Source organism: Balaenoptera borealis, assembly GCF_965194805.1.
Source record: "Balaenoptera borealis genome assembly, chromosome: 4".
NCBI lineage: Eukaryota > Metazoa > Chordata > Mammalia > Artiodactyla > Balaenopteridae > Balaenoptera > Balaenoptera borealis.
The window spans coordinates 107,027,061-107,055,001 of record NC_138861.1 but is presented as its reverse complement, the minus strand read 5'-3'; the positions used below and the strand labels follow the sequence as shown (position 1 = coordinate 107,055,001).

The 27,941-nt window shown below is 42.8% G+C and overlaps 1 protein-coding gene across 3 annotated transcripts in view; it reads right to left on the bottom strand.

Moving 5' to 3' along the window:
* The window catches only part of TAPT1 (transmembrane anterior posterior transformation 1), a 65,543-nt gene extending 58,710 nt beyond the window's left edge, over positions 1–6,833 (bottom strand). Inside the window, exon 1 of one of the 3 annotated variants that reach the window (XM_082389303.1) lies at positions 1,535–6,833. In XM_082389303.1, the coding sequence (XP_082245429.1) occupies positions 1,535–2,354 (820 nt within the window). In that variant the 5' untranslated portion in view covers positions 2,355–6,833. The remainder of the gene's footprint in view (positions 1–1,534) is intronic. The other 2 variants (XM_082389304.1, XM_082389302.1) reach the window with 2 other exon arrangements.
* Positions 6,834–27,941: the final 21,108 nt, after the last annotated feature.

Here is a 27,941-nt window from a genome sequence, read left to right as displayed (position 1 = left end):
AGACCCATGACCAGCAGGGCCACGGAAAGGGTGTTAAGGGTTACTCCAGGAGCCCAACATCTGTGATCATCAAAAGGCACCTGACAAGTTCATTTTTTGTGCATGCAAACAATAACAAAGGCTTTTATCATGTTGGCTTTCCTAAAACTCATACATATTTCAAAGAAATTAGAGTGAAACCTGGCTACATTTTTTTCTGTTTGCACCAGAGGGCTTTTAATTTTCAAGTCCAAGTAAGTAAACAGACAGCTGAGAGATTTAATACTTTGTCTTAATTAGATCTGACCAATTTAGAAAGTAAATACTCTTCCAAGCAAGTGTTTAACTGACAACCTAGAGTTGAGAATTTCTAAGTGGTTCATTGAAAAAGACAAAACAAGGCACAGTCTGTACTTAATTTTTCAAAGATAAAGACCTCTTCAAAGTCTAACCTACGTCTACTTCTGATAATTAGCAAATCAATCAGGATCTTACCTGATCAGCCTTAAGTTAGCATTTAAGTACTCCCACATCTTCAATACCCAAGTGCAATCAATGATGCAGTAAGCCCTAGTACTTAAACACTTATTTGCATGAACTGCAGGAAATAACGGCTAATGCAGCTCCTATGGTGTACCAGAAGCAATTTTTTAGTTGGAAGAAATTAATGTAGTTATGGGTCTGTTCCTGCTCAAAACTTATAATTATTTAAGAATTAAAATGCTGTTATCACCCTATATTCAATGAAACATACATCTCAGTCTTCCCCTTTTTTAAGCTTAATACACGACTGCAATATGAATACAAATGCAACTTTTAAAAACAAGAATAAAGTCCTATCGCTTAAAGAAACAACATTGTAACAATATGCTTAAAACCGGTCATTGAAAGTAGGATCCACAAGTGCATCTTACGCAGCCTTTTTCTTTTTTTTTTCAAAGTGGCTTAAGTTTCGGTTTAGGAAAAGTTCACAGGTAACATTTGCAGGAGCGCTAAATATTTATGTCCTGGGCAAAACGACTGAACTTTACGGTCATTATTACCACCTTGTTATCTGCAGCAGAAGAACACAAATTCAGAGGGCAAGTTAACAGGTTTCGATGACTCAAATTCGCTTAAAACACAGAACAAAAGTCACCTTGGCACACAGATAATGAAATCAGTCTTGCGTTTCTCAGTTTTGGGCTCCCTGAGACGTGGGGAGATGCTCGCCAACGTTATCGAGGCGGGAGGATACCAGGCGTTCTGTTTTGTTTTTAAAGACCTTTCAAAAGCAGGAAAGTGAGCGGGGACGAACTCCCCGGGCCGCAGCCCTCTCTCTCGGACGCACCTGGCCGGGCGTTTGCCGCCGGGGCCTCGGCGCTGCGCGCGGACCCGCCCGAGGAGCTGTCAGCGGCCGCGGAGCCTCGGGAGCTGCGGCGGCTCCGCGCACCCACACCCCGGCGGCCCCGGAGGCAGCGGCGGCCGCGGAGCTCGCAGCCGGCAGTCCCACGGCGCCCCCCGCCGCCCTCCGCTCCCTCGCCGCGGCCTAGCGCCGCCCGCCCGCCCTTCTCACCTGCGCGGCTGCGGCGCCGCTGCCGCCGGCGGTCGCTCTCGTAGAAGCCCAGTGTCTCCGTGTGCTGAGGCGCCGGCGGGGGCCCGTGACCGCCGCCGCCCGCCTGCTCCGCCTCTCCGCGGCCTTCCCTCTCCGGGATGTCGGCGCCGCCACCGCCGCCTTCTCTCTGGGCGGTCGCGTCGCCGACGCCCGCCATGTTCCGAGCACAACAAACCTTCCCCACCGCCTCTCTCCAGCCTCCCGCCCGGCCTCCGTCTCCGGCCGGCCCCCTTCCCGCCTCGCCCCGCCCCTCGGTGGAGCCCGGGCCGCCGCCGCCACCACCATCCGCGGCCCGCCGGCCGGCGCGCGCCATTAGCGTCAGCTGTGCGTGAGAGACCGCCGCCGTGACGGCCGCCGCCATCTTCTTCCTGCCGTCGCCGTAGCGAGCGCTGGCTTCCCGCGCCGTGCCGGGCTCGGCCGTCCTGGACCCCGCGCCGGGCTCCATGCCGCCGGGTCGCGCGGCCGGGGAGAGCGAGCGCCTCCGGGGCTCGGGTCGGGGCCCCGGCGGGAGCGGGGCGAGAGCGGAGGCGGCGGCGGCCGGAGGGTCGGCCGAGGCGCCCCGGGGCGGCGGCCGCTGCGCCTGCTGCCCGCCGTCTGCGAGGTGGCCGGCCGCTTGCCCGGGGCCCGTTTTGCAGGCTCGGTGCCCGGAGTGCGCCGGCGCCGCCCGCCCGGTCTTGGCACAGCTCGCGTGGCCGCGGCGCTGAGGGGCCGGCTCCAGATCCCCGACCCCCGCGAGGCCCGGCCCCATAGGTCCGCTATTTGGGCTCCATCTCCTCTGCATAGTTATGATCACCTGTCACATTCCCTGGCCTCTAGGTTTTTGTTGACAGCTTCCAAAGCACTTGGGCAAGGAGGAGCCCGGAGATGCTACCCAACAGGTGGGGGCGCGGAGGAGAAGCGATGGTCTCAGGGACTCAGCCCGAGGAGCAGGGTGCTTTATACGTTTTCCGCGCCCGCGGACAAACTAGATTGTCTTTCGGTATTAGGGTTCGAATACAGCTCTTGGCCGCCGTGGTGCCCTTGCTCCATCACCTGGGCGACCTCTTTACTTGGGGTGACTGTCCTTTGCAGCTCAGGGGTGTGACTCCGCACCGAGGGCGGTGCCGAGACCGCCGCCGCCGCAGGGCTCCTGGAAGTGAAGATGCCCGGGGCTCGGGGAAGGGGCCGGGCACTCCATTTAGGGGAACCGTGGCAGGTCGCTTTCTCTTCTGCCAACTTCACTTGTACCTCTGGTACCCTTTTGATTAGAAAACGGAAAACTAATTCTTCACTTAGCATTAAGCTGTCTGGAAATTACCCTAGACCTAAACTTGAGAGCCAGATATAAACGGGTGTGAATAGAGCAAAGTCGACCTCGTGTTGATTCATCAAAGACCTTGAGTGTTCTGTTGTCACTAGTGAGTACCTACCTGGTTGCAAACTCAGAGTGGGCTGTTTTGGGCACCGTGCTGAGGGCAGCCGCCTAACAGTCTTAACAGCAGGGTAAGAGACTGGGGCGAGGGACCAAGATGGACCCAAAAGACCCCGTAGCTGGGAACTGACCCTCGGCCGCCAGAGAAAGGAGGAACTGATGCCTTTGGAACATCCTTATTCCCCTTCATAAAACGGAACAGTTCAGAGGATGACATTTCTAAACATTCCTGTGACCATGAAATTCTCTGTTTTGGTTACGTTTGGTCAAAACTGAGTCTTAATGAATCAGTCAAAAACAAGTGCTCTGGTCAAATCTTCAGAATCATTTTGAAAATCAAAAGGTACTGAAAATTGTATGGCCTCTAAGATTCCTCTACAGCTCAAATTCTATTATTCTCTGATCTTTTATAGTGTAAAACCATCCCATTCTATTATTTACTGATTGTGAAGAAGGAAGTAGGCTTTTATTGCTTGTTTATGTCAGTTCCCAAGTGCTGTCTCACCACATTTATTGGCTTATGGCCCCTGCTTTTAACTCAACAGGAGCTGGAAGGGAAGGAATCTAAAATTCTGTTTCCTAAGGCAGCCAGTTGTAGGAATGGATTTCTCTCATTTTCTGTAATAGCCTGAGGAAGAACATGGTGTTCCAAAGGCTGTCTCTGTCCTTTAAAATAGTCAGCAAAGAGAGGGAGGGAGCAATGTGTCCAGGCCAGGTCTGAAGGTGTTATAGCAGAGGAGCAAAGCAGAAATGGGAAAGCTGAAGCTCTTGTAGCTTTTCATCAATTGGGTCTTTTCACTGAAGCTGCATTATTTTATCTGATGTTTTGTGAAACTGCACAATTTCAAACACATAATGAAGTCGAATATACTAAAAAGCATTTTTGAAATGAACATTAATATAAATAATTTTTCAATTAACACTATTCTTTCCTTGTCTAGGTATTGATAATTAGATAATCAAATATCTTACTGTATATGAAAATTTTTCTCTGACTTAATTCAACCCATTGGCAAATTTTCAGAATCCAGGAAAAGGGTATTATCAAATATGTATTCTAAATCATCAAAACTTAAGTTACACATAATCTTAAGAAATAGTTTCAAAGTATAGAAAACCAACAGTTCTCTGAGAACAATAAATAGAACTTAAAATATCATAATGTTCTTTATATCAGTTGTAGAACAAAAGACATAAGCTTAGATTTATAATGCCACCGTTAGGAATTAATAGGAGTAGTTCAAAAACATGATAACCCTCGCCATTAAAGAGACATCAAATAACATTCTGAGTTAAATTATAAGTTGAAAGCAGGATTTGGATGACAATGAGCTACAGGAATTGAACTTAAAACATTAATTCAGCAAACAGTAGGATGGTGTGCTGTTAACATGTCACTATATTAGTTGCTAGTGAAAGAAATAATTCATTGGTGGGTAATAGTTTCCGTAGAGGAAAGTGATGAGCAAGAATGAGAAGCGGAGAAGAGTCTTACATGTAAACAGTACTGAAGGAAAAAAATGCAATGAGTGAAGAAACTTCTTAAATAATAAGGGACTTACATATTCAAATTATATTTTAATATATATGCATAATAACTATGATTATATAAATTCAATTGAGTTTGTAAAATTGCTACACATATTCTTAATTGTATTCTTTTTTAAATTTTTTAATTTAATTTTATTTTTTTATACAGCAGGTTCTTATTAGTTATCCATTTTATACATATTAGTGTATATATGTCAATCCCAATTAACTGTATTCTTTACCTAATGGTGGTAATATCTACCATGTAGCTATTGTATTTTGAAAATAGCAAAACGCAAAATGTTGTTTTTAAAAAGAATGAAAATTGGGTGAGTAGTGTACACAATTAAAACAATAAATCGCCTATTTTAGTAAAGATTTAATGATTGTGATTTTGTGACTAAACAAAATACATTGAGCACATTGTGTATGAACCATGGATTCAAGCTCCAGAAAATTATCTTATGAAACCTATAAACTCTGGTTCTCAGTATCTTTCGCTGGTAAATGGGGCAATACCTATGCTACAGTAGGAAATGAAAAAAATAAGATTTCCCTTTTTCTTCCTCCTCAGTGCTAACTTCGAATGCTTCCTTTTGTTTAGACTGAGTAGGTTTTACTTTTCAACTACAAAGCAATTTATCTCTTGATAACATTTCTGGTATATTTCCCCTAAAATATGTTTGGAATTAGTTTCATATACTTTTCCTGAGTAACGGGAACATCAGGCACTTTGATGACTTGAAGGGGCCCTGAATCAAGAGAAGTCCTGGACCCTCTGGCTCTCCAGTCAAAGAGTCTTTTGATCTAAGGTGACACATGTGACCTCTCTATGCTTCATTTTCTCCACTGTAGAGCATTACACCAGATTACCCTGATGGCCTCTTCTAAAATTTTCTGATAAAACCCTTCCAAACCCTTTTCAGATTCTTGGACCCCTGGGTTATAAAGAGCTAGATATTTGCCTATACTCTGAAGATTCGTAGAAAAGTATGAAATCCTTAATTATAGAGTGACTTTGTAATTGGGTCTAAATTTTGAATGCAGGGAATTCAAATGCAGTAACTTTATTGATAACACATCCAAGGTGTGTCATTGTTAATGTCCCTACTTTATGAGCTAAGCATTAGCTCTTCATCCCTTTCTGTGAGGAGAACTGGTGGTTCCCGCTGACCTTTCCACTCCTCAACCCAAGACTCAGGGTTTCTGTGCTTTTTACAAGTTTTCTGTACTGGACACATGCATAACTCTAAGAACACCGCTTGAAGGTAGCATTTAACAGCAACTAAAGAGGTATTTGAGATGATTACTGTTGTACCACTCATTTTGGTAGTATAGATTCAACCACTGAATAGAATACAGTTTAAATCTGTATTTCCCAATTGAAAATTTATTTTAGCAGTACATGACTTCTATTCTCTAAACCATAAATACCACACATCTAATTCACAAAATGCAGTACTGAATTTAATTCATTCACCCTTGTCTTTCCAAGAGAAAAGTATGAATTGATGTTTTCAGAAAATCCGAACAGCATTGCAACTGATGTTCTAAAGAAATAAAATATACTGTGGGACCCAGAGCAATGCTTTGCAGTAAATTTATGTGAGTTTATTGAATCTCTGAGCTTCAGTAATAATACTTTCTATCTTCGGCAGTCATTTTTGGACTGATACTTATTATGTTTTATCCTGTCTGGGCTTTATTCCATGGATTTCTAAAGGACATCAACTCAGTTTGTTTCTGGAAGATCTAGCACAAATTGAATAATGTGCCTTTGATTTTAATGTACCTGTTACAACTTAACTAAAATGGTCATGAGCAAAATCTTTTTTCTAAAAGCATTTCTCTGGCATAAGAATATAGAACTGAAAACATTTTAAACAGGACCTATTGAAAACTGTATTTTGTTACAAGAGATGTTTTATAAAAGATAGTCTGTTCTGAAGACCTAAAAGGTTCTGTTTATGTAATAAAAGTGTATGAACGTAAATCCATGCTTTATTGGCTAATGAGACCCTTTATTCAAAATCAGATATAAGGTTTGTTTCATATTAAATTTTAAATTTCTGGAAAATTCCAAAATACTGATGAGAGAGACCAAGGTGATGGCTTAGCAAGCTTTCCAGTCCAGATTTCTCTCTTTGAGGAGAAAAAAACATTGTTTATTTACTTATTTTTTAAATAAATAAATTTATTTATTTATTTATTTTTGGCTGCGTTGGGTCTTTGTTGCTTCACGTGGGCTTTCTCTATTTGCGGTGAGCGGGGGCTACTCTTCGTTGCGGTGCGCGGGCTTCTCATTGTGGTGGCTTCTCTTGTTGCGGACCACAGGCTCTAGGTGCACGGGCCTCTGTAGTTGTGGCACGTGGGCTCAGTAGTTGTGGCTTGTGGGCCTTAGAGCGCAGGCTCAGTAGTTGTGGTGCACGGGCTTAGTTGCTCTGCGGCATGTGGGATCTTCCTGGATCAGGGCTCGAACCTGTGTCCCCTGCATTGGCAGGTGGATTCTTAACCACTGTGCCACCGGGGAAGTTCCCAGTGTTCTGTTTTATGGAGAGTAGTGTAATTGGCTTCTCCCTTGAAAGAAAATAATTTTCTTTGTATTTGTAAGGATTGTAAGGATGTGTTTTTAAAAACAACACATCAGCAAGGATTTTTTTCTTCTGAGTTTGTAATTTTTTAACTAAATTTTCAGAGAGGCAGTGTCTGTTAATTCTTAAGGGACCTATATATAACACACAGGTGGATTCACCCATGCAAGCATTTATTTCTAGCTAACGGATGGTTTTCTCAAAACAGTCTGATTCTTTTGCTTCTTTGCCTAAGTGTGTGGCATATTTGTTTGGGACTAGACTCTACAATCTAATATCACGTGATGGCAGTAGACTAGAAAAGGTCTTCAGATAGAGAGACAGCAGATTAAATGGGGAAAGCTATAAACTCGGAGTCAGGAGGCCTGGGTTAGGATTCTGTGCTGCCACTTACTAGTCATGATAATTAGGATGAACTCTGGGCCTTAGTTCCCTGATCCATACAGCAGAGGATTGGCTATATTGTCTTGAAGTTTCCTTTAAGTTCTAGACTTAAGAGATTTTAGGTACCTCTTGGGGTATTTAGGCTGAAGTTAAATGTTGACTTGGCATAAGCTTGTAATATTATTTTTCTTATGATGAACTCAAGTTCCCTATTCTAAATTATAATGTTTACCTTATATTGCTTACCTTTACTTAACAGACTTTAGTATTTCTTATTCAGCAAACATTAGTTGAATGTTTTTTATGTCAGTTACTACACAAAGCCCTAGAGGAACAACGAAAAATGACATGTAGTTCCTGTCCGCAAGAAATTACATTGCAGTGTGATAAGTATTACAGTAGAGGAATGAAGGAAGTGCCATGGTAGTTCGAAGGGGAGACCGAGTAATTCTGTTCAGGGGGAGCCGGGACAGCTTAGAAGGAAGTGGCATTTGAACAGGTCTTGGAAGATGTGTCTGTCTGGTAGAAAATGGGGCAGAGACAGGTAGCTAAAAGGCCTTACAGGCAGATGCAACAGCGTGTGCCGAGGGAGCAGGGTAGGAAGATGCAGAGTGTTTGAGTAGAGCTTCAGGACTGGGTTTGTTTCCAGGGCTAAACCCAGGGAAAAAATGGTGGGAGAGGCAGGGCATTGACTAGACAGAAGAATGGGCAGAAATGGTCTGGAGGTAGAATGCGGAACTAGGGGATTAAAAGGTTGCTAACACTACCTCTGGGCCTTCTTGACAAGAATAATTCATAGTTTTTTTGAGCCTCATATATAGTGAGATTTGCTTGCACTTCTACCCATAGTTGTTAAGTAGAACAATTAGAAAGTCGGTCTGTGTTTATGGCGCATTTACTGTGTATTAAGTCTTATTCTCAATGTCCAAGTCCCTAAGAACTTTTACCAACATCTTTTTATCTGAAAATTGATCTCTGTATAAAATTTGTAAAACAAACATTTTTTAAAAATTTGTTTTGTTTGGCTATAAGACAAAGGGTTAGGTTTTTGACAAGGAATCACAGATGCAATTTAACCGTAAGCAATGTATTCTTCACGTATAGAATATCATATTTCACCTCAAAATCCCAAATCAAATCATTTCAGTCTATTGAAAGGGTAAAATGGGATGATGGCTTGGAAGCTGGTTTTTGGAAACTTTAAAGTTCTAGATTATTTTGATTAATTATAAATATCAGAAGGAATACACTGTTAAATTTTATGTCTGAGTTTTAGCCCTCTCCCCCAACAATTATAGCGTGGGGTAAGAACTGTATGTCAGCTTCGAATCAGGCTGTTTTGAGCCATTTAATTTAGACACTTATTGTTTTAATATAAGCACTTTTCCTTTGGCAGGCAGCATACAATTTTAATTAGCACTTGGAACACAGAAGAATAGGTTGACGAGGTACCAGACACGAAGAAATGTGTTCATAATGGCCTGCCTGAGGACTCTGGCAGCATCCAGGAAAGATGCTTCCAGCATAATGCCCAATGCTTCTGAGAAATCATCTTCACTGGCACTTACACTCATATATTTAATCACTTTAGTGTTTTGAGATGTCAAAATATTGGCATTAGTTGCTTTGTCATCTAAACTACACTCAGAGAGAATATTAATTTCTTAAGCTTATTCTGATGAAGCAACTGGTATATGAGAAAACTAAACTCATTTTCTACATCTGTCCAGGATTCACTTCCCAACTTTGCCAGTCAAGCTCTTACTCATCCTTTAAACCCTAGTTGGAGTATCCCCCTTCCCAGTCTTCCCTAACCTCCCTTTCCCCTATGGCTAGTCTCTTTTCTGTATATACCCATTGTCCATGCACCTACAACTGCATGACCACACTATGTTGTTATTTTTTAATGCATTGTTCTCCCTGTTGACTCTCAATGCCATATTTGTAAGAATTGTGTCTCCATATCTGTATTTGGGTTGCATCTAATTAAAAGACACTGCATGGTGGAATAAAAAGAACATGTGCCTTATAGTTAAACTGTTATAGGGTTAATCTTAACTGCTACTTACTTTCTATGGGAACTTGCACAAGTTACCTAACTTCTTTGTGCTTCTTTCAGTGAGGGTAGTAATGCCTGCTGTGCAGGATTGTCGTGAAGATTAAATACTACCCATCCATCTGTTTAACAAATACATAGAGAGGTCCTATTTCATGTTAGCCACTGTGCTTGGTACTAAGAATATAATGGTGAATAAGGCATGATCCTTCCCTGAGAACTCTATAATTTCTTGGGAGAGACAGATAAGAAAAAAGACAATTGCAATATAATTCTTGAAGGAATAGCACAGGGATTCTTGGGGTTGGATGAAGGCAGCAGGATTTGGGGTGGCAGAGGAAGCACGTGGGATAGGATGCTCTTGAGCCAGAGAGAAGACAGCAAGTCAGGACGCAGAGAGAGACATTGTCTAGCAGTGGCCACGGGGTTGAGGCTGGAGATGTAAATACCATGAGAGGCCTTGCATGTCAGGCATGAGGCAGAGGGAACCTGTGAAGAATGTATGATCAGATTTGAGATTCAGAAAGATCTCCCTCCTTGGCAGTGTGTGGGTAGTTTGCGATATTCAAGGGAACCAGCACGACCAGTTAAGAGGCTGTTTCCCTGAGGTCATGGTGGCCTCCATAGCAGGAATCACAGTGGGAACGGGGTGATGAGAACATATTGAGAGATATTTAGGAGCCAGAAAAGGCAGGATGGGATCAGATGTGATGGTAGGGAAAAGGTGGTAAGGAGGGGAGAGGAGTCAGGGAGAGGAAACAGAAGTGGTTTGGGACATAGGTAGGGAAGGAAAAGTGAGTCCGGTTTGGAAATTGTAGGGTTTGAAGTACCCGTGGGGAGTGTGGGACATTGTGATGTCATCATTTTGAGCTCTTGTATATTTTGGCCCTGCTGGTTTTTGTTCTGGAATGTAAACATTTCTGCTAGGTTGATATAAACACGGATGAATTCTGTGGCAAAGATTTATTCCAGAGTGAACTCCATTGAGGCAATTTAATTCCCTGATCCATTTTCTATATAGCATATTAAAACTGTTTCCAATTGTATTCACTTTCATTTTTTTTTACCAACATTATTTCCATCAGCATAAAATCTTTCTCATGTACCTTTTACAAGGAAGGCTTGATTGTTCAACTTCTTTTTCTTCATCTTTGTCAAATTTTTATAGATTATAGCTTTTACTATGGCAAGTTTCCTTTTAGGTCCACTATTTTTACCATGTCAAATTTTATACATGTAAACTTTTACCAAATCTTTTTGATTTTTCATTAATCTGTGAGCAATAAAAGTTTTTTACCATTTGCTGTTTTGGCTATTGTCCACTGTAGTTTACTTTGCTTTTTTAACATAGCCCAATATTTTCTGAAATGATTTTTGCAGTTTTTAAATTTAGCAATGATATATGATCCTCAAGTCAGCTTTTCATCCGTAACAAATTTTACTATGTCTCATTTTGGCCCCTGCCAGTTTCATTTCGGTCCTTAATATCAGGGGTCCCCAATCCCCAGGCCATGGACTGATACGGGTCTGCGGCCTGTTAGGAACCGGGCCGCACAGCAGGAGGTGAGTGGCGGGCGAGCGAAGCTTCATCAGCCGTTCCCCAGCGCTCACACTACCGCCTGAACCATCCCTCACCCCTACCCCGGTCCGTGGAAAAATTGTCTTCCACGAAACAGGTCCCTGGTGCCCGAAAGTTTGGGGACCATTGCTTAAGATCAAACTGCCTCCCAATGAGAGAATCAAAATGACATATTTCAGCCCACTGATAGCCAAGGGGAGGTGTCCAGGAAATAGGAAATGTATGCAGATATAGTGATTTGGAGAGAAATCAGGGTCAAATACAGATATGGGTGTCATGTGCATCTGGGTGTTGAGGACAAGGGGATGGGTGACATCTACCAGGAGGGTATATAGCATGAGAGAAGAGCACCGAGGAAAAGTAGGAGGAGCACCAACATTCCAGAAGGACATAGCCTGAGGAGGAGGAGTCCATGAAAGAGAGGCAAGAGGCAGGAAGAAGCCCACCAGAGGGTATTATCACGGAAGTCAGCTCAAGGAAGAGCAGTGTCCAATGATGATGGCTGCAGCAGAGGGCGTGTAGGAGACACATGAAACATGTCCTTTAGGGTTAGCAGCAGTGACACCATCACTGTCCTCAGTGCCAGCCACCTCATGAGCGGGAGAGAAACACTCAGCTGGGGAGACAAACAGGAGGAGCGAGAAGGAAGTAAAGACTTGGAGACAGGGCTTCCCAGGTGGCACAGTCGTTAAGAATCCGCCTGCCAATGCAGGGGACACGGGTTCGAGCCCTGGTTCGGGAAGATCCCACATGCCGCGGAGCAACTAAGCCCATGAGCCTCAACTACTGAGCCTGTGCTCTAGAGCCCGTGAGCTGCAACTACTGAGCCCACGTGCCACAGCTACTGAAGCCCGCGTGCCTAGAGCCCATGCTCCACAACAAGAGAAGCCACTGCAATGAGAAGCCCGTGCACCACAATGAAGAGTAGCCCCAGCTCCCGCAACTAGAGAAAGCCTGCGCGCAGCAACGAAGACGCAACACAGCCAAAAATAAATAAATAAAATAAATTTATTAGAAAAAAAAAAGAACCAGTTAGTCTAGGTAAGTAGGGACTGGTAGATGGCCTTAATTATTATTGTTTTTCTGGGTTTTGTTTTTTTTTTTTAGTAGACTCTATAACAATCTTAAGAGGGCAATAGAACATATGAAATGCACCCTTCTTATCCTAATGTAATCATTTCACCTGCCGGTCTGCCAGTGCACACAGCTCCAAAGGTTAACTTTGTTTTAGGAAGTGGGACAGGTTTCAGGACTGCGATTACCTTCAAGAAAACTTTTCTCCTTCCGTAGCAACTGACCTCAGCTACTGAACCTCCAGGACACTGAACAAACTACATTCTCTTCGAATCCTTTATATTTGTAGCTAGCATCCCCTTCCACCCTGTCCCTGTTCTGACCCTTTTTTCGTTTTGTTTTTTTTTTGTCCTGCCTTCAGGACAAAGTGCAGGACACTTTTGTTGGCTGTTCTTGAGTCTAACGTATTTGTTTGACCTCTGTGGAATTTAGTTCTGGGCATATGAATTAAATAAAGGTGGACTGAGCAGTCATGATTCCTCCCTGACAAGTTCTCCAAGCTTCTGTCTTTGCTTTGCGTTGCTGTTTCCCTATCCCACGGACATGTCATTGCCTCTGGCCTCCAGCACTGGCACCCTGTGTAGGTGGGACACTGCAGCGGGACAGCACGGGGCTGGGGGAGCCCGGGGAAAATCAGAGATGCCCTGCTTCTGTTTCCCTGCACCAAACCACAATTCCCCTTGGAGTATAAGTGCGTCTAATTAGGTTGAGAAAGAATCAGAGATATTGGGCATATATTTCATCCCCCAAATTGAAGTATGCAATAAACACTGCATGAAAGTGATCTGTAGACCAATTTAATACTCACTTTAGATTCACGTCATAGTAGACTGTTGGAAAAAGGAAAGCAGAGGAAATCCTCACCCTGTCCCGGGGCTGGCTCTCTTCCTGACCTGGGTCACGGGTCCGGATGTTGTCCCTGGCCAGAGAATGGGTGGGGTTGGACCTGGGCTTTGTTCACTGCCCATCTTTATAGGTTTGTCTCTGCATAGTCCTTTCACACCATGTGGGTCTCACTCTGTCTCCCTGCCTTGCCTGGAGCACAGGTCTCGGGCTGGGCTCTGCCTGGAGGGTCCCGGCCACACGGCCATGAGCCTTCCTGTCTCTGCCCGGAATATTAGATGGATATTCTCCTCACTCATTCTCAGGACGCCAGACATCATTCTCTCGTTCTTCTTCCCTCTTTCCTGGTGGGTGGGGCAGTGAATGTTGGACAGACAGGCCTTTGTGTTCTACCCTCCACATCTGCTCCCCAGGCAGTACACATGCAGGCACCTCCCTGCTCCGATGGGGGGCAGGAGAGCAGAGAGAAAAGAAGGGTCAGGCCCGGAGAAAAAAAGACACAGTTTAGTATTTTAAATTAGTATCCTGCCCCACAAGCAAAAAAATGCTAATAGGGAAGATGGTCTCCCCTAAAAATTTAGAAAAAATATTTCTAACTTTAAAAAGTTTTGGCGAGGGCTTCCCTGGTGGCGCAGTGGTTGAGAATCTGCCTGCCAACTCAGGGGACACGGGTTCGAGCCCTGGTCTGGAAAGATCCCACATGTCGCAGAGCAACTAAGCCCGTGTGCCACAACTACTGAGCCTGTGCGTCTGGAGCCTGTGCTCCGCAACAAGAGAGGCCGCGATAGTGAGAGGCCCGCGCACCGCGATGAAGAGTGGCCCCGCTTGCCGCAACTAGAGAAAGCCCTCGCACAGAAATGAAGACTCAACACAGCCAAAAATAAATAAATAAATAAATAAATTTTAAAAGTACCTGAAAAAAAAAAAAAAAGTTTTGACGAATGATGAAGATCTGTGGCAAGATGGAGGGAGAAGTTTCTGCAGACTGGGGGAGGAGGCCGTTTGGGGAAGTGATGTCTTGATCATGCTCCTGCTCCCTTCCTGTTCTCTGGACCACCCTGCCTCTGGACCACTGCCTCTGGACCACTCTCCTCCTGAGCCATATTGTCCCCTTTCTCCATCCATCCCCGTCTTTCCCCGCCATTGTCCTGCTCTCATCCTATACGCATCCAACGAAAGCTGTTTAGAGAGGACCAGCCAGGGCCTAGTAGGTCCCCCTACTTTGAGGGCTTGTCCAGAGGGCCATACACCACAGTTTGACTTCTCCCTGTGGATTACTTCTGTAAAATATCTCCTTTTAATTTCTGCATGAGCTATTTTCCTTGTTTTTTTACATTTAATTTTACTTTTTGAACATAAGATTTGTATGATTCCAAAGTCAACATTAGATGGTTATACCCAGGGCCCTGCTGCTTTCATCCTGTGCCCTCCACCCTGTTTGCCTCTGCTGTCTGCAGGTAACTAATGTTGTTTCTGAAAATTGTCTTCTAATATTTCTTTATGCAAATATAAAAATATATATAGGAAAGGTGGCATATGACTTGCCAGTTTGCACCTTGCTTTTTGCACATAATTTATCTCAGTATCCATATTGATACGTATGGAATCTTCCTCATTTTTCCTCAAGGCTGAATATACAGAATTATGGGAACATATCGTAGTTTCTAAGTCCCGTATGGATAGGCATTTGGATTGTGTCCAATCCTCTGCTATTATGAATTATGACACAATGAGTAGCCTTTTGCATTTGTCAATGACTTTCTTTAAGTAAAAACAACTAGGAGGGAGTACAGGAGGGCAGGAGAGAGAGGGAGAGAGGAAGAGATGAAGAAGTAGAGAGAGATGCTTGATTTTATAAAAATATGGTCCTTTGGACCAGAACATTTTTGAAAGAAGGCCTGTATGCTCTTGGGAATTAGCTGAGATTCCAAAGTGTTCTCTCTTCCCAACGGCTTTTGTGTCCTGTGAGAGAACCCCGAGAACTACCCCCGTCTGTCCACAGCCATTGAATTAATGGGAGACACTGATCTATTTGGAAGTTTGAATTGGTCGTGGTGGGTGGGACTTACTGTCATCTTCTTAAGGAGGTCAAGTTCTCCATGGTGCCAGGAAGCCTCCTCTCCAGCATATTCTCTTGATTTTTACTGACTCCTTTGATAGGAATAAGCCTCTCATTTATGATTAGAGTTGCCCAGGAAGAGAGAACTTACTGGCCTTAGTGTGTCAATGGCATCTGTCCCAGGCACTTTCTTGAGAAGACATTTTGATAGAGCAAAGGACAGTGCAAATGTGATGATGCGAGCTGGGGAAGATGGGAGAGGGAGGAAGGGGAGGGGAGGAGTAAGACACATTTTTGAACGTTTTACCAGGATACCTCCTAATCCCTGCAAACTTCGCATCTCACACAGAGATGGTATTTCACCCCTGGAGCTGCTATTCCCCATCTTATTAATGCGAACCCCCATGCCTTCGTTCACTGAAACTAGAAACCTCAGTTATTTGTACTGATCTCTTTGTCTCACCTACTCACCCTGCAAATGTCATTCGTCTTGTTCCCTCTTCTCTATTCCAGCTATTATTGCCCTCGGACAGACCTTCAACATTTCTGCCCTGGAGGATTACAGAATAGGGGAGCAGAACATCCTGCCGACTCTGAAGTCAGACTCCCGGGTTTAAGTCACTGCTCTGTGCTTACTAGCTTTGACCCCCTGGACCACTTACTTAGCCTCCTGCATCTCAGTTTCCTTCTGCTATTTGAGATGCACGATAGTATTTGTCCCATTCAGCCCTTGTGAGGATTTAGTGAAATAAAATGTGGAAAATGCTTGGAACAGTGCCTGGCATGTCATAAGTATGCAGTAAGCACTAGAGATCATTTCAAAAGCCTCCTAACTGGTTTCACTGCCTTCTCACCTCTCTTTCTCTATTTCTCTTTAGTCTATTCCCCACTGGGTGGGCATACTGGTCTTTACCATCCATATGAACAAAGTGGTTCCCACTGACATCACTTCCATGATCCTCTGGACCTTCTCAAGCTGATTCCAAGCTATCATCCCAGTCTCATCTCTTGCCACAGCCCTGCAGGATTCCCTGGTCCTACCACTGTGGGATTCTCTAGGTTCACATCTCTGCACCTCGGGGTTCTCAACTGGGATTTCCTCCTTTCTCCTTTTCTCCTTCGTAATCCACTTCTTATCCTTCCAGGCATAGATCAGATGTCCTAAGCTCAGTGAAAACTTTGCTGACCTTCACCTCCTCATCATCATGTTGACTGCTTTCTTTTCTGCAGTCCCCTGGCAATCTGTCTATCCCTACAACTTAGCCCACCTGCCGCAGCAGGGAGAATGCACATGCACCCCATGTTACCCTTGCTCTGTGGAGGGGAAGCCACGCCCTTCCTGCACATCTCGGTTCCCACAGGATTTTCTTGTGCCCAGATCACCTTCTACCTTTCCTCAAACCGTCACACATCCCTCACTGTAGCACTTGCCACACTCCCTAAAGGAATGGAGGGAAGCGTGCTTTATTTTGGGCATAAAAGTGGTTGAGAAAGAAAATGAGAGGAATGAGGGATCTTCAAGATGGTAGAGGAGTAAGACGTGGAGATCACCTTCCTCCCCACAAATACATCAGAAATACATCTACATGCGGAACAACGCCTACAGAACACCTACTGAACGCCGGCAGAAGATCTCAGACCTCCCAAAAGGCAAGAAACTCCCCCACGTACCTGGATAGGGCAAAAGAAAAAAGAAAAAACAGAGACAAAAGAATAGGGATGGGACCTGCACCAGTGGGAGGGAGCTGTGAAGGAGGAAAGGTTTCCACACACTAGGAAGCCCCTTTGTGGGTGGAGACTGCGGGTGGCGGAGGTGGGGAGCTTCGGAGCCACGGAGGAGACCGCAGCCACAGGGGTGTGGAGGGCAAAGCGGAGAGGCTCCCGCACAGAGGCTCGGCGCCGACCAGCACTCACCAGCCCAAGAGGCTTGTCTGCTCGCCCGCCGGGGCGGGCGGGGCTGGGAGCTGAGGCTCGGGCTTCGGTTGGATCCCAGGGACAGGACTGGGGTTGGCGGCGTGAACACAGCCTGAAGGGGCTAGTGCACCACAGCTGGCCGGGAGGGAGTCCGGGAAAGAGTCTGGAGCTGCCGAAGAGGCAAGAAACTTCTTCTTGCCTCTTTGTTTCCTGGTGTGCGAGGAGAGGGGATTAAGAGCGCTGCTTAAAGGAGCTCCAGAGACGGGCATGAGACGCTAAGGCTGCTGCTGACGCCACCAAGAAGCCTGTGTGCAAGCACAGGTCACTATCCACACCTCCCTTCCCAGGACCCTGTGCAGCCCGCCACTGCCAGGGTCCCGTGATCCAGGGACAACTTCCCCGGGAGAACACAGGGAATGCACGCCTCAGGCTGTTACAACATCACGCCGGCCTGTGCTGCCACAGGCTCGCCCCGCATCCGTACCCCTCCCTCCCCCCGGCCTGAGTGAGCCAGAGGCCCTGAAGCAGCTGCTCCTTTAAGCCCGTCCTGTCTGAGCAAAGAACAGACGCCCTCAGATGACCTACACGCAGAGGCGGGTCCAAATCCAAAGCTGAACACCGGGAGCTGTGCGAAGAAAGGAGAGAAAGGGAATTTTCTCCCAGCAGCCTCAGGAGCAGTGGATTAAATCTCCACAGTCAACTTGATGTACCCTGCATCTGTGGAATACCTGAATAGACAACGAATCATCCCAAAATTGAGGCAGTGGACTTTGGGGGCAGCTGTAGACTTGGGGTTTGCTGTCTGAGACTGATTTGTTTCTGATTTTTATGTTTATCTTAGTTTCATTTTTAGTGCATGAATCGTTGGTGGATTTGTTTATTGGTTTGGTTGCTGTCTTCTTTTATTATTATTATTTTATTATTTTAATAATTTTTCTTACTTATTATTTTTTAAAAAAATTTTCTTTCTTTTTTTCTCCCTTTTCTTCAGAGCCGTGTGGCTGACAGGGTCTTGGTGCTCCGGCCAGGTGTCAAGCCTGAGCTTCTGAGGTGGGAGAGCCGAATTCAGGACAATGGACCACAAGAGACCTCCCGGCCCCACGTAATATCATTTGGCAAGAGCTCTCCCAGAGATCTCCGTCTCAACACTAAGACCCAGCTCCACCCAATGGCCAGCAAGCTCCAGTGCTTGTCGCCTCATGCAAAACAACTAGCAAGACAGGAACAAAACCCCACCCATTAACAGAGAAGCTACCTAAGATCATACTAAGTTCACAGACATCCCAAAACACATCACTGAACGCGGCCCTGCCCACCAGAAAGACAAGATCCAGCAGCACTCACCAGAACACAGGCACCAGTCCTCTCCAGGGAGCCTACACAACCCACTGAACCAACCTCACCCACGGGGGGCAGACACCAAAAACAACGGGAACTATGAACCTGCAGGCTGTGAAAAGGAAACCCCCAACACGGTAAGTTAAACAAAATGAGAAGACAGAGAAATACCCAGCAGATGAAGGAGCAAAGTAAAAACCTACCAGACCAAACAAATGAAGAGGAAATAGCGAGTCCACCTGAAAAAGAATTCAGAGTAATTATAGTAAAGATGATCCACAATCTTGGAAATAGAATGGAGAAAATACAAGAAATGTTTAACAAGGACCTAGAAGAACTAAAGAGCAAACAATGATGAACAACACAATATATGATATTAAAATTACTCTAGAAGGAATCAATGGCATAATAACTGAGGCAGAAGAATGGATAAGTGACCTGGAAGATAAAATAGTGGAAATAACTGCTACAGAGCAGAATAAAGAAAAAAAGCATGAAAAGAATTGAGAACAGTCTCAGAGACCTCTGTGACAACATTAAACACACCAACCTTCGAATTATAGGGGTCCTAGAAGAAGAAGAGAAAAAGAAAGGGTCTGAGAAAATATTTGAAGAGATTATAGTTGAAACCTTCCCTAACATGGGAAAGGAAATAGTCAATCAAGTCCAGGAAGCTCAGAGAGTCCCATGCAAGATAGATCCAAGGAGAAACACACTAAGACACACATTAATCAAACTATCAAAAATTAAATACAAAGAAAAAATATTAAAAGCAGCAAGGGAAAATCAACAAATAACATACAAGGGAATCCCCATAAGGTTAACAGCTGATCCTTCAGCAGAAACCCTGCAAGCCAGAAGGGAGTGGCAGGACATATTTAAAGTGATGAAAGGGAAAAACCTACAACCAAGATTTCTCTACCCAGCAAGGATCTCATTCAGATTCGATGGAGAAATTAAAACCTTTACAGACAAGCAAAATTTGAGAGAATTCAATACCACCAAATCAGCTTTACAACAAATACGAAAGGAACTTCTCCAAGCAGGAAACACAAGAGAAGGAAAAGACCTACAATAACAAACCCAAAACAATTGAGAAAATGGTAATAGGAAAATACATATTGATAATTATCTTAAATGTAAATGGAATAAATACTCCCACCAAAAGACAGAGACTGGCTGAATGGACACAAAAACAAGACCCATATATATGCTGTCTACAAGAGACCCACTTCAGACCTAGGGACACAAATAGACTGAAAGTGAGGGGATGGAAAAAGATATTCCATGCAAATGGATATCAAAATAAAGCTGGAGTAGCAATACTATTATCAGATAAAATAGACTATAAAATAAAGACTATTACTAGAGACAAAGAAGGACACTACATAATGATCAAGGGATCAATCCAAGAAGAAGATATAACAATTGTAAATATTTATGCACCTAACATAGGAGCACCTCAATACATAAGACAAATGCTAACAGCCATAAAAGGGGAAATTGACAGTAACACAATCATAGTAGGAGACTTTAACACCCCACTTTCACCAATGGACAGATAATCCGAAATGAAAATAAATACGGAAACACAAGCTTTAAATGATACATTAAACAAGATGGACTTAATTGATATTTACAGGGCATTTCATCCAAAAACAACAGAATACACTTCCTTCTCAAGTGGTCATGGAACATTCTCCAGGATAGATCATATCTTGGGTCACAAATCAAGCTTTGGTAATTTTAAGAAAATTGAAATCGTATCAAGTATCTTTTCCGACCACAACGCTATGAGACTAGTTATCAATTACAGGAAAAAATCTGTAAAAAAATACAAACACATGGAGGCTAAACAATACACTACTAAAAAACCAAGAGATCACTGAAGAAATCAAAGAGGAAATCATAAAATACCTAGAAAGAAATGACAATGAAAACACGACGACTCCAAACCTATGTGATGCAGCAAAAGCAGTTCTAAGAGAGAAGTTTATAGCAATACAATCCTACCTAAGGAAACAAGAAAAATCTCAAATAAACAACCTAACCTTACACCTAAAGCAATTATAGAAAGAAGAACGAAGAAAACCCAAAGTTAGCAGAAGGAAAGGAATCATAAAGATCAGATCAGAAATAAATGGAAAAGAAATGAAGAAAACAACAGTAAAGATCAATAAAACTAAAAGCTGGTTTTTTGAGAAGATAAACAAAATTGATAAACCATTAGCCAGACTCATCAAGAAAATAAGGGAGAAGACTCAAATCAACAGAATTAGAAATGAAAAAGGAGAAGTAACAACTGACACTGCAGAAATACAAAGGATCAGGAGAGATTACTACAAGCAACTCTATGCCATAAAATGGACAACCTGGAAGAAATGGACAAACTCTTAGAAAAGCACAACCTTCCAAGACTGAACCAGGAAGAAACAGAAAATATAAACAGACAAATCACAAGCACTGAAATTGAGACTGTGATTAAAAATCTTCCAACAAACAAAAGCCCAGGACCAGATGGCCTCACAGGCAAATTCAATCAAACACTTAGAGAAGAGCTAACACCTATCCTTCTCAAACTCTTCCAAAATATAGCAGAGGGAGGAACACTCCCCAACTCATTCTATGAGGTCACCATCACCCTGATACCAAAACCAGACAACGATGTCTCAAAGAAAGAAAACTACAGGCCAATATCACTGATGAACGTAGATGCAAAAATCCTGAACAAAATACTAGCAAACAGAATCCAACAGCACATTAAAAGGATAATATACCATGATCAAGTGGGGTTTATCCCAGGAATGCAAGAATTCAATATATGCAAATCAATCAATGTGATAAACCGTATTAACAGACTGAAGGAGAAAAACCATATGATCATCTCAGTAGATGCAGAAAAAGCTTTCAACAAAATTCAACACCCATTTCTGATGAAAACCCTCCAGAAAGTAGGCACAGAGGGAACTTACCTCAATATAATAAAGGCCATATATGACAAACCCACAGCCAACATCATTCTCAGTGGTGAAAACCTGAAACCATTTCCTCTAAGATCAGGAACAAGACAAGGTTGTTCACTCTCACCACTATTATTTAACATAGTTATGGAAGTTTTAGCCACAGCAATCAGAGAAGAAAAATAAATAAAAGGAATCCAAATCAGAAAAGAAGAAGTAAAGCTGTCACTGTTTGCAAATGACATGATTCTATACATATAGAATCCTAAAGATGCAACCAGAAAACTACTAGAGCTAATCAATGAATTTGGTAAAGTAGCAGGATACAAAAGTAATGCACAGAAATCTCTTGCATTCCTATACATTAATGATGAAAAATCTGAAAGAGAAATTAAGGAAACACTCCCATTTACCATTGCAACAAAAAGAATAAAATACCTAGGAATAAACCTACCTAAGGAGACAAAAGACCTGTATGCAGAAAACTATAAGGCACTGATGAAAGAAATTAAAGACGATACAAACAGTTGGAGAGATATACCATGTTCTTGGACTGGAAGAATCAACATTGTGAAAATGGCTATACTACCCAAAGCAATCTACAGATTCAGTGCAATTCTTATCAAACTACCAATGGCATTTTTCACAGAACTAGAACCAAAAATTTCACAATTTGTATGGAAACACAAAAGATCCCAAATAGCCAACACAATCTTGAGAAAGAAAAACGGAGCTGGAGGAATCAGGCTCCCTGACCTCAGACTATACTACAAAGCTACAGTAATCAAGACAGTATGGTACTGGCACAAAAACAGAAATATAGATCAATGGAACAGGATAGAAAGCCCATAGATAAACCCACGCACATATGGTCACCCTATCTCTGCTAAAGGAAGCAAGAATATACAATGGAGAAAAGACAGCTTCTTCAATAAGTGGCGCTGGGAAAACTGGACAACTACATGTAAAAGAATGAAATTAGAACACTCCCTAACACCATATACAAAAATAAACTCAAAATGGATTAAAGACCTAAATGTAAAGCCAGACTCTATAAAACTCTTATAGGAAAACATAGGCAGAACACTCTATGACATAAATCACAACAAGATCCTTTTTGACCCATCTCCTAGAGAAATGGAAATAAAAACAAAAATAAACAAACAGAATCTAATGAAACTTAAAAGCTTTTCCACAGCAGAGGAAACCACAAACAAGACAGAAAAACAACCCTCAGAATGGGAGAAAATATTTGCAAATGAAGCAACTGACAAAGGATTGATCTCCAAAATATACAGGCAGCACATGCAGCTCAATATCAAAAATCAAACAACCCAATCCAAAAATGGGCAGAAGACCTAAATAGACATTTCTACAAAGAAGATATACAGATTGCCAACAAACACATGAAAGGATGCTCAACATCACTAATCATTAGAGAAATGCAAATCAAAACTACAATGAGGTATCACCTCACACCAGTCAGAATGGCCATCATCAAAAAATCTACAAACAATAAATGCTGGAGAGGGTGTGGAGAAAAGGGAACCCTCTTGCACTGTTTGTGGGCATGTAAATTGATACAGCCACTATGGAGAACAGTATGGAGATTCCTTAAAAAACTAAAAATATTGGAGATTAATCCTTTGTCAGTTGCTTCATTTGCAAATATTGTTTCCCATTCTGTGGGTTGTCTTTTCATCTTGTTTATGTTTTCCTTTGCTGTGCAAAAGCTTTTAAGTTTCATTAAGTCCCATTTGTTTATTTCTGTTTTTATTTCCATTTCTCTAGGAGGTGGGTCAAAAAGGATCTTGCTGTGATTTATGTCATAGAGTGTTCTGCCTATCTTTTCTTCTAAGAGTTTTATAGTGTCTGGCCTTATATTTAGGTCTTTAATCCATTTTGAGTTTATTTTTGTATATGGTGTTAGGGAGTGTTCTAATTTCATTCTTTTACATGTAGCTGTCCAGTTTTCCCAGTGCCACTTATTGAAGAGGCTGTCTTTTCTCCATTGTATATTCTTGCCTCCTTTATCAAAAATAAGGTGACCATATGTGCATGGGTTTATCTCTGGGCTTTCTATCCTGTTCCATTGATAAACAAACAACCCAATCCAAAAATGGGCAGAAGAACTAAATAGACATTTCTCCAATGAAGATATGCAGATTGCCGACAAACGCATGAAAGGATGCTCAACATCACTAATCATTAGAGAAATGCAAATCAAAACTACAGTGAGGTATCACCTCACATCAGTCAGAATGGCCATCATCAAAAAATCTACAAACAATAAATGCTGGAGAGGATGTGGCAAAAAGGGAACCCTCTTGCACTGTTGGTGGGAATGTAAATTGATACAGCCACTATGGAGAACAGTATGGAAGTTCCTTTAAATACTACAAATAGAACTACCATATGACCCAGCAATCCCACAACTGGGCATATACCCTGAGAAAACCATAATTCAAGAAGAGTCATGTGCCACAATGTTCATTGCAGCTCTATTTACAATAGCCAGGACATGGAAGCAACCTAAGTGTCCATTGACAGATGAATGGATAAAGAAGATGTGGCATGTATATACAATGGAATATTACTCAGCCATAAAAAGAAACAAAATTAAGTTATTTGTAGTGAGGTGGATGGACCGAGAATCTGTCATACAGAGTGAAGTAAGTCAGAAAGAGAAAAAAAAATACCATATGCTAACACATATATATGGAATCTAAAAAAAAAAAAATGGTTCTGAAGTACTTAGCAGCAGGACAGCAATAAAGATGCAGATGTAGAGAATGGACTTGAGGACACGGGGAGGGGGAAGGGTAAGCTGGGATGAAGTGAGAGAATAGCATGGGCATATATACACTACCAAATGTAAAATAGATATCTAGTGATAAGCAGCTGCATCGCAAAGGGAGATCAGCTCGGTGCTTTGTGACCACCTAGAGGGGTGGGGTAGGGAGGGGGGGAGGGAGATGCAAGAGGGAGGGGATATGGTGATATATGTATACATATAGCTGATTCACTTTGTTATGCCATGGAAACTAAGATTGTAAAGCAATTATACTCCAATAAAGATTAAAAAAAAATAATAATCAGGCAATGGCAAGAAGTATAAAACAAAAGAAAAGAAAATGAGAGGAATGAGTCTGGGGAACGGCAGATTTATAAGAGCTAAATAGTCTGGTTGCCACGCCTTGTGTCTGCTTCCACAGCTCTCAGAAACTTCTTAATACAAGTGTCAAACTCTGGGAAGTAACTACACCAAGGATTTGCTGCCCTCTTGTTCTTGTGCTCACCTCCTTCCATGGAGGCAGTTAAGAGAGGACAGAATAAAAGCCTCTGAAAGCATGAAAGTAGTTATGATTTTGTCCTGTTGTTCTGTAGAGAAAAGAGCATTCTCTACCCTGCAGCAGTTCACGCTGGGGCTCCTTGGTTTAGCAATGTAGCACGGGACCCAGATCTGAATCCTTGCTGTTCTGTGTTGAGTTCTCAGTCCCCTCCTGGAAAAAATCTTATGAATCCAACTGTGTTAGGTCTGGTTCCCCAGAAGCAGAACCTGGGTCAGGGACTGTTGTGACAGTGATGTTTTGAGGCGGTGCTTGGAGAAGGGGAGTGGGAGGACAAGAGCAGGGAAGGAGAGGAAAGCCCCTCATGGATGTGACCTTGGCAGGAGCTGACTTGGATCTGACCCCTCGGGGAGCTCTGGAGCATGAATTCCACCACGGAGCTGGTCTCCTCTTGAGGCAAAGGGATGGCTTTTCAAAGTCTTGTGTCAGTCAGTCATTGTCTCCTATCTTCTCTGAAGGCGGGGCAGCTCCTTTTGGTTGAGCGCCCACAGAGTCCACTATGCCAACAATGTTTGAGCAAAAAAGTGGAAAGAGGTAGCTCAGAGGACGTACTGTTGACTAGAAACATAACCTCTTGGGGTGCCTTGGAGAGACTGAAACGGGATAGGCTAAGTGTGTGCATATGGCTCCTGCATGCATGTGTCTGTGCCTGAATTTCCCAAGGCACGTGGTATGGGGCCCAGGCAATTTCATTAGGGTATTGAAGGGATGATGCCCTCTGAAGATACAAGGACTTAGCAAAAGTGAAATAACAGACATTCATTTTTTGATAATCCATGGTCTATTTAAAAGACCAGAGCTATGCCATGTCTGTATCTAGGTCTAGCTGCAATTGACTATGGTGATGTGTTACTCTTTCTACTTAATTTAACTAATTTATTTAGAATTTCTACCCTGGCTTTGTAGAGTTTAACCCATATAAACTAGGCAACTCTGAAAGGGAAGAGTATGCTGCCAAAACCTTTAGTTGAGGAGTTACTACAGGGAGTTCTGAGAACTGAGACAAAAATGGGATAAGTTTTGGGTTAGAAGGGTCTATTATTTGGGGAAAACGAGGAACTATAATGTGAAGAAAGACACAAAGCTTTATTTACCTCCCCCAACCATCTCAAACCGAATAGGTGGGACTCTTGCATGACTTGGATAGCCTTATTCCTGGCCAGGTAGCTCAGACAGCTCCAAACGTGACTCCCAGAGGTTCTAGCGCTGCCTGGTGTCCTTAAATAAGTTCATTGTCTGTTTCAACTCGTACATGTAAGAATGGATGAACTCAGAAAGCTGGAGGACTTGAAGACATCCACGTGGCCAACTCTGTATTTTTATATATTTAAGGATCTTTAAAAAGACCACAGCTTGCTAGTTGACTGTGTGTCTGTGGGTCCTGCTGATATTTTTACTGATGTCAGAAGGTCCAGCATTGTATTTCTAAAGTTTTTCCCATCAGGTCTTCAATGGACATTCCTACCTCTGCAGTCACTATTTGATAGATGCCTGAGTAAGCTCTTCCACGAGGCAGGGTTATCATTGGTGAAAGAGCTTTAACAGGCCAAGTTTGAAAACCTTGCCTTCCCAAGAGCCACTTGATCCTAAGAACTGTAGATACTGCATTTTTTCTGTGTGAATGTGTGATTGAGATCTATAGAGGCTGATGCTGTCTCAAAAGCTCCTGTAAATGGTCTCTGACAAATCTGTAATTATTAGCTTCTTGCCTTCTTTCTTTTAAAAGTCTGGAGCAGAAGAAGTAATTAACAGTTGATTGAGACGGTTCATTCATTTGGGCTCTGGTTAAAGTCAAGAAGGCTCTAATCTTAGTGCTATTGACTCTAGGGAATGATCTATCAGATCACCTATAAAATATCAATAATATTATTAAAGGAAGTTTTCAGAAAAGCAATTTTCTAAGCAGACATAAAAAGATTTAAGATATATGTCTGTGCTTATACCTATGATGAGCACCTGGTGTGGTGGAAGTTTTTATTTAGAGGCAAACAGAAAGTCACATCGGAGTTGCATCCTCTATATAAATATAAGAATTGAGGTATGTCGACTTTGGAAAATGGCATACCGTTAATTTTTTTTTTTTAATGCTGTTGATTTAGCCAAGACTTCTCCTCAATTTGCAGAGGTTTTGGGAGAAGGTGGATGTATTTGCATAAGGATCCTAAAAGCCTTCTGAGAGGGAAAAAGTGAGGTACCAACCCTCTCCACCAAATCTTAAAATTAGGAAAACCTGTTACAGTGGATGGTGGCGGTCCTGACCACTGTTCAGCGACAGAAGAGGACACTCTGGTTCCCCAAAGGGAGACTCACCACAAGAGAAAGTGGAGTTTGGCAGTGATCTGAGCTCCACACAATAGTCCCAAATCAAGGTGAACTCTTCATCTGATACACCACGAGCCTGATTTCAGAAGATCCACAGATAGGGGCCAAGAAACCAGCCACCTTGGATGCTATGATAAAAAGCTTAAACATTCCAGGTTGAAGGGTGTTAAGCAAGGCAGTGGCCTGGATTTTGTATTCGAGAGTTCATTCCAGTGACCAATGCAGAGGCTATGCCTAAGAGGAACAAGAGTAGAGTCTGGGAGGCTATTGTCATGGTCCAGGGAGTGGAGTGGGGTCCGAATGAGCCAGAGATAGAAGGGAAAGAGTCAAGCAGTGGGAGGTAAAGCTGTCATGTTGTTAATTGATTAGCTCAATGGGAGCAGTACTTAATTTGTTTGCTATTTGTGCTGTTTATTACTATTATAAATGGTGGGAATTGGAATAAGTGGCCAATTATTCTTTTTCCTGATTCCACTTGTTTCAGCTGTTGGTCTCTAAGAAGAAAATTATGACAATGGGGCTTTGATTAGCTTCACTCATTTTCACAATGACTGTGGTTATCATTCCCAGTTTCTTGAGTGGAGTCATTGTTTTAATTTGCATAAGTGGCTTTTGGATATGCAGAGATCCAATTAATTAAAAGCAAGATATCAATGGATATAGAAGAACAATTATCTCGATATGGCCAGATGTTAAAGAGAACAAATGTCTGACTGGAGAGTTTGCCAGCATTTCCACTGAGTTAATTCTAGCTGCCAAAGATTGATGGGAGGAGAACATAAAGGAAAGAAGAAATATAGATGGTCTTGGCCAAATGGTACTTCTGCAGCTTAGAAGCATGGTGGGGGAGGCGTGTCATTTTTTTTTTTTTAACCAAAATGTTTAAAACTAGAAAACCAACAGATTTTTGTTGTAAAACAACAACAACCTAAAACAATAAAATGATGCATATGGTAG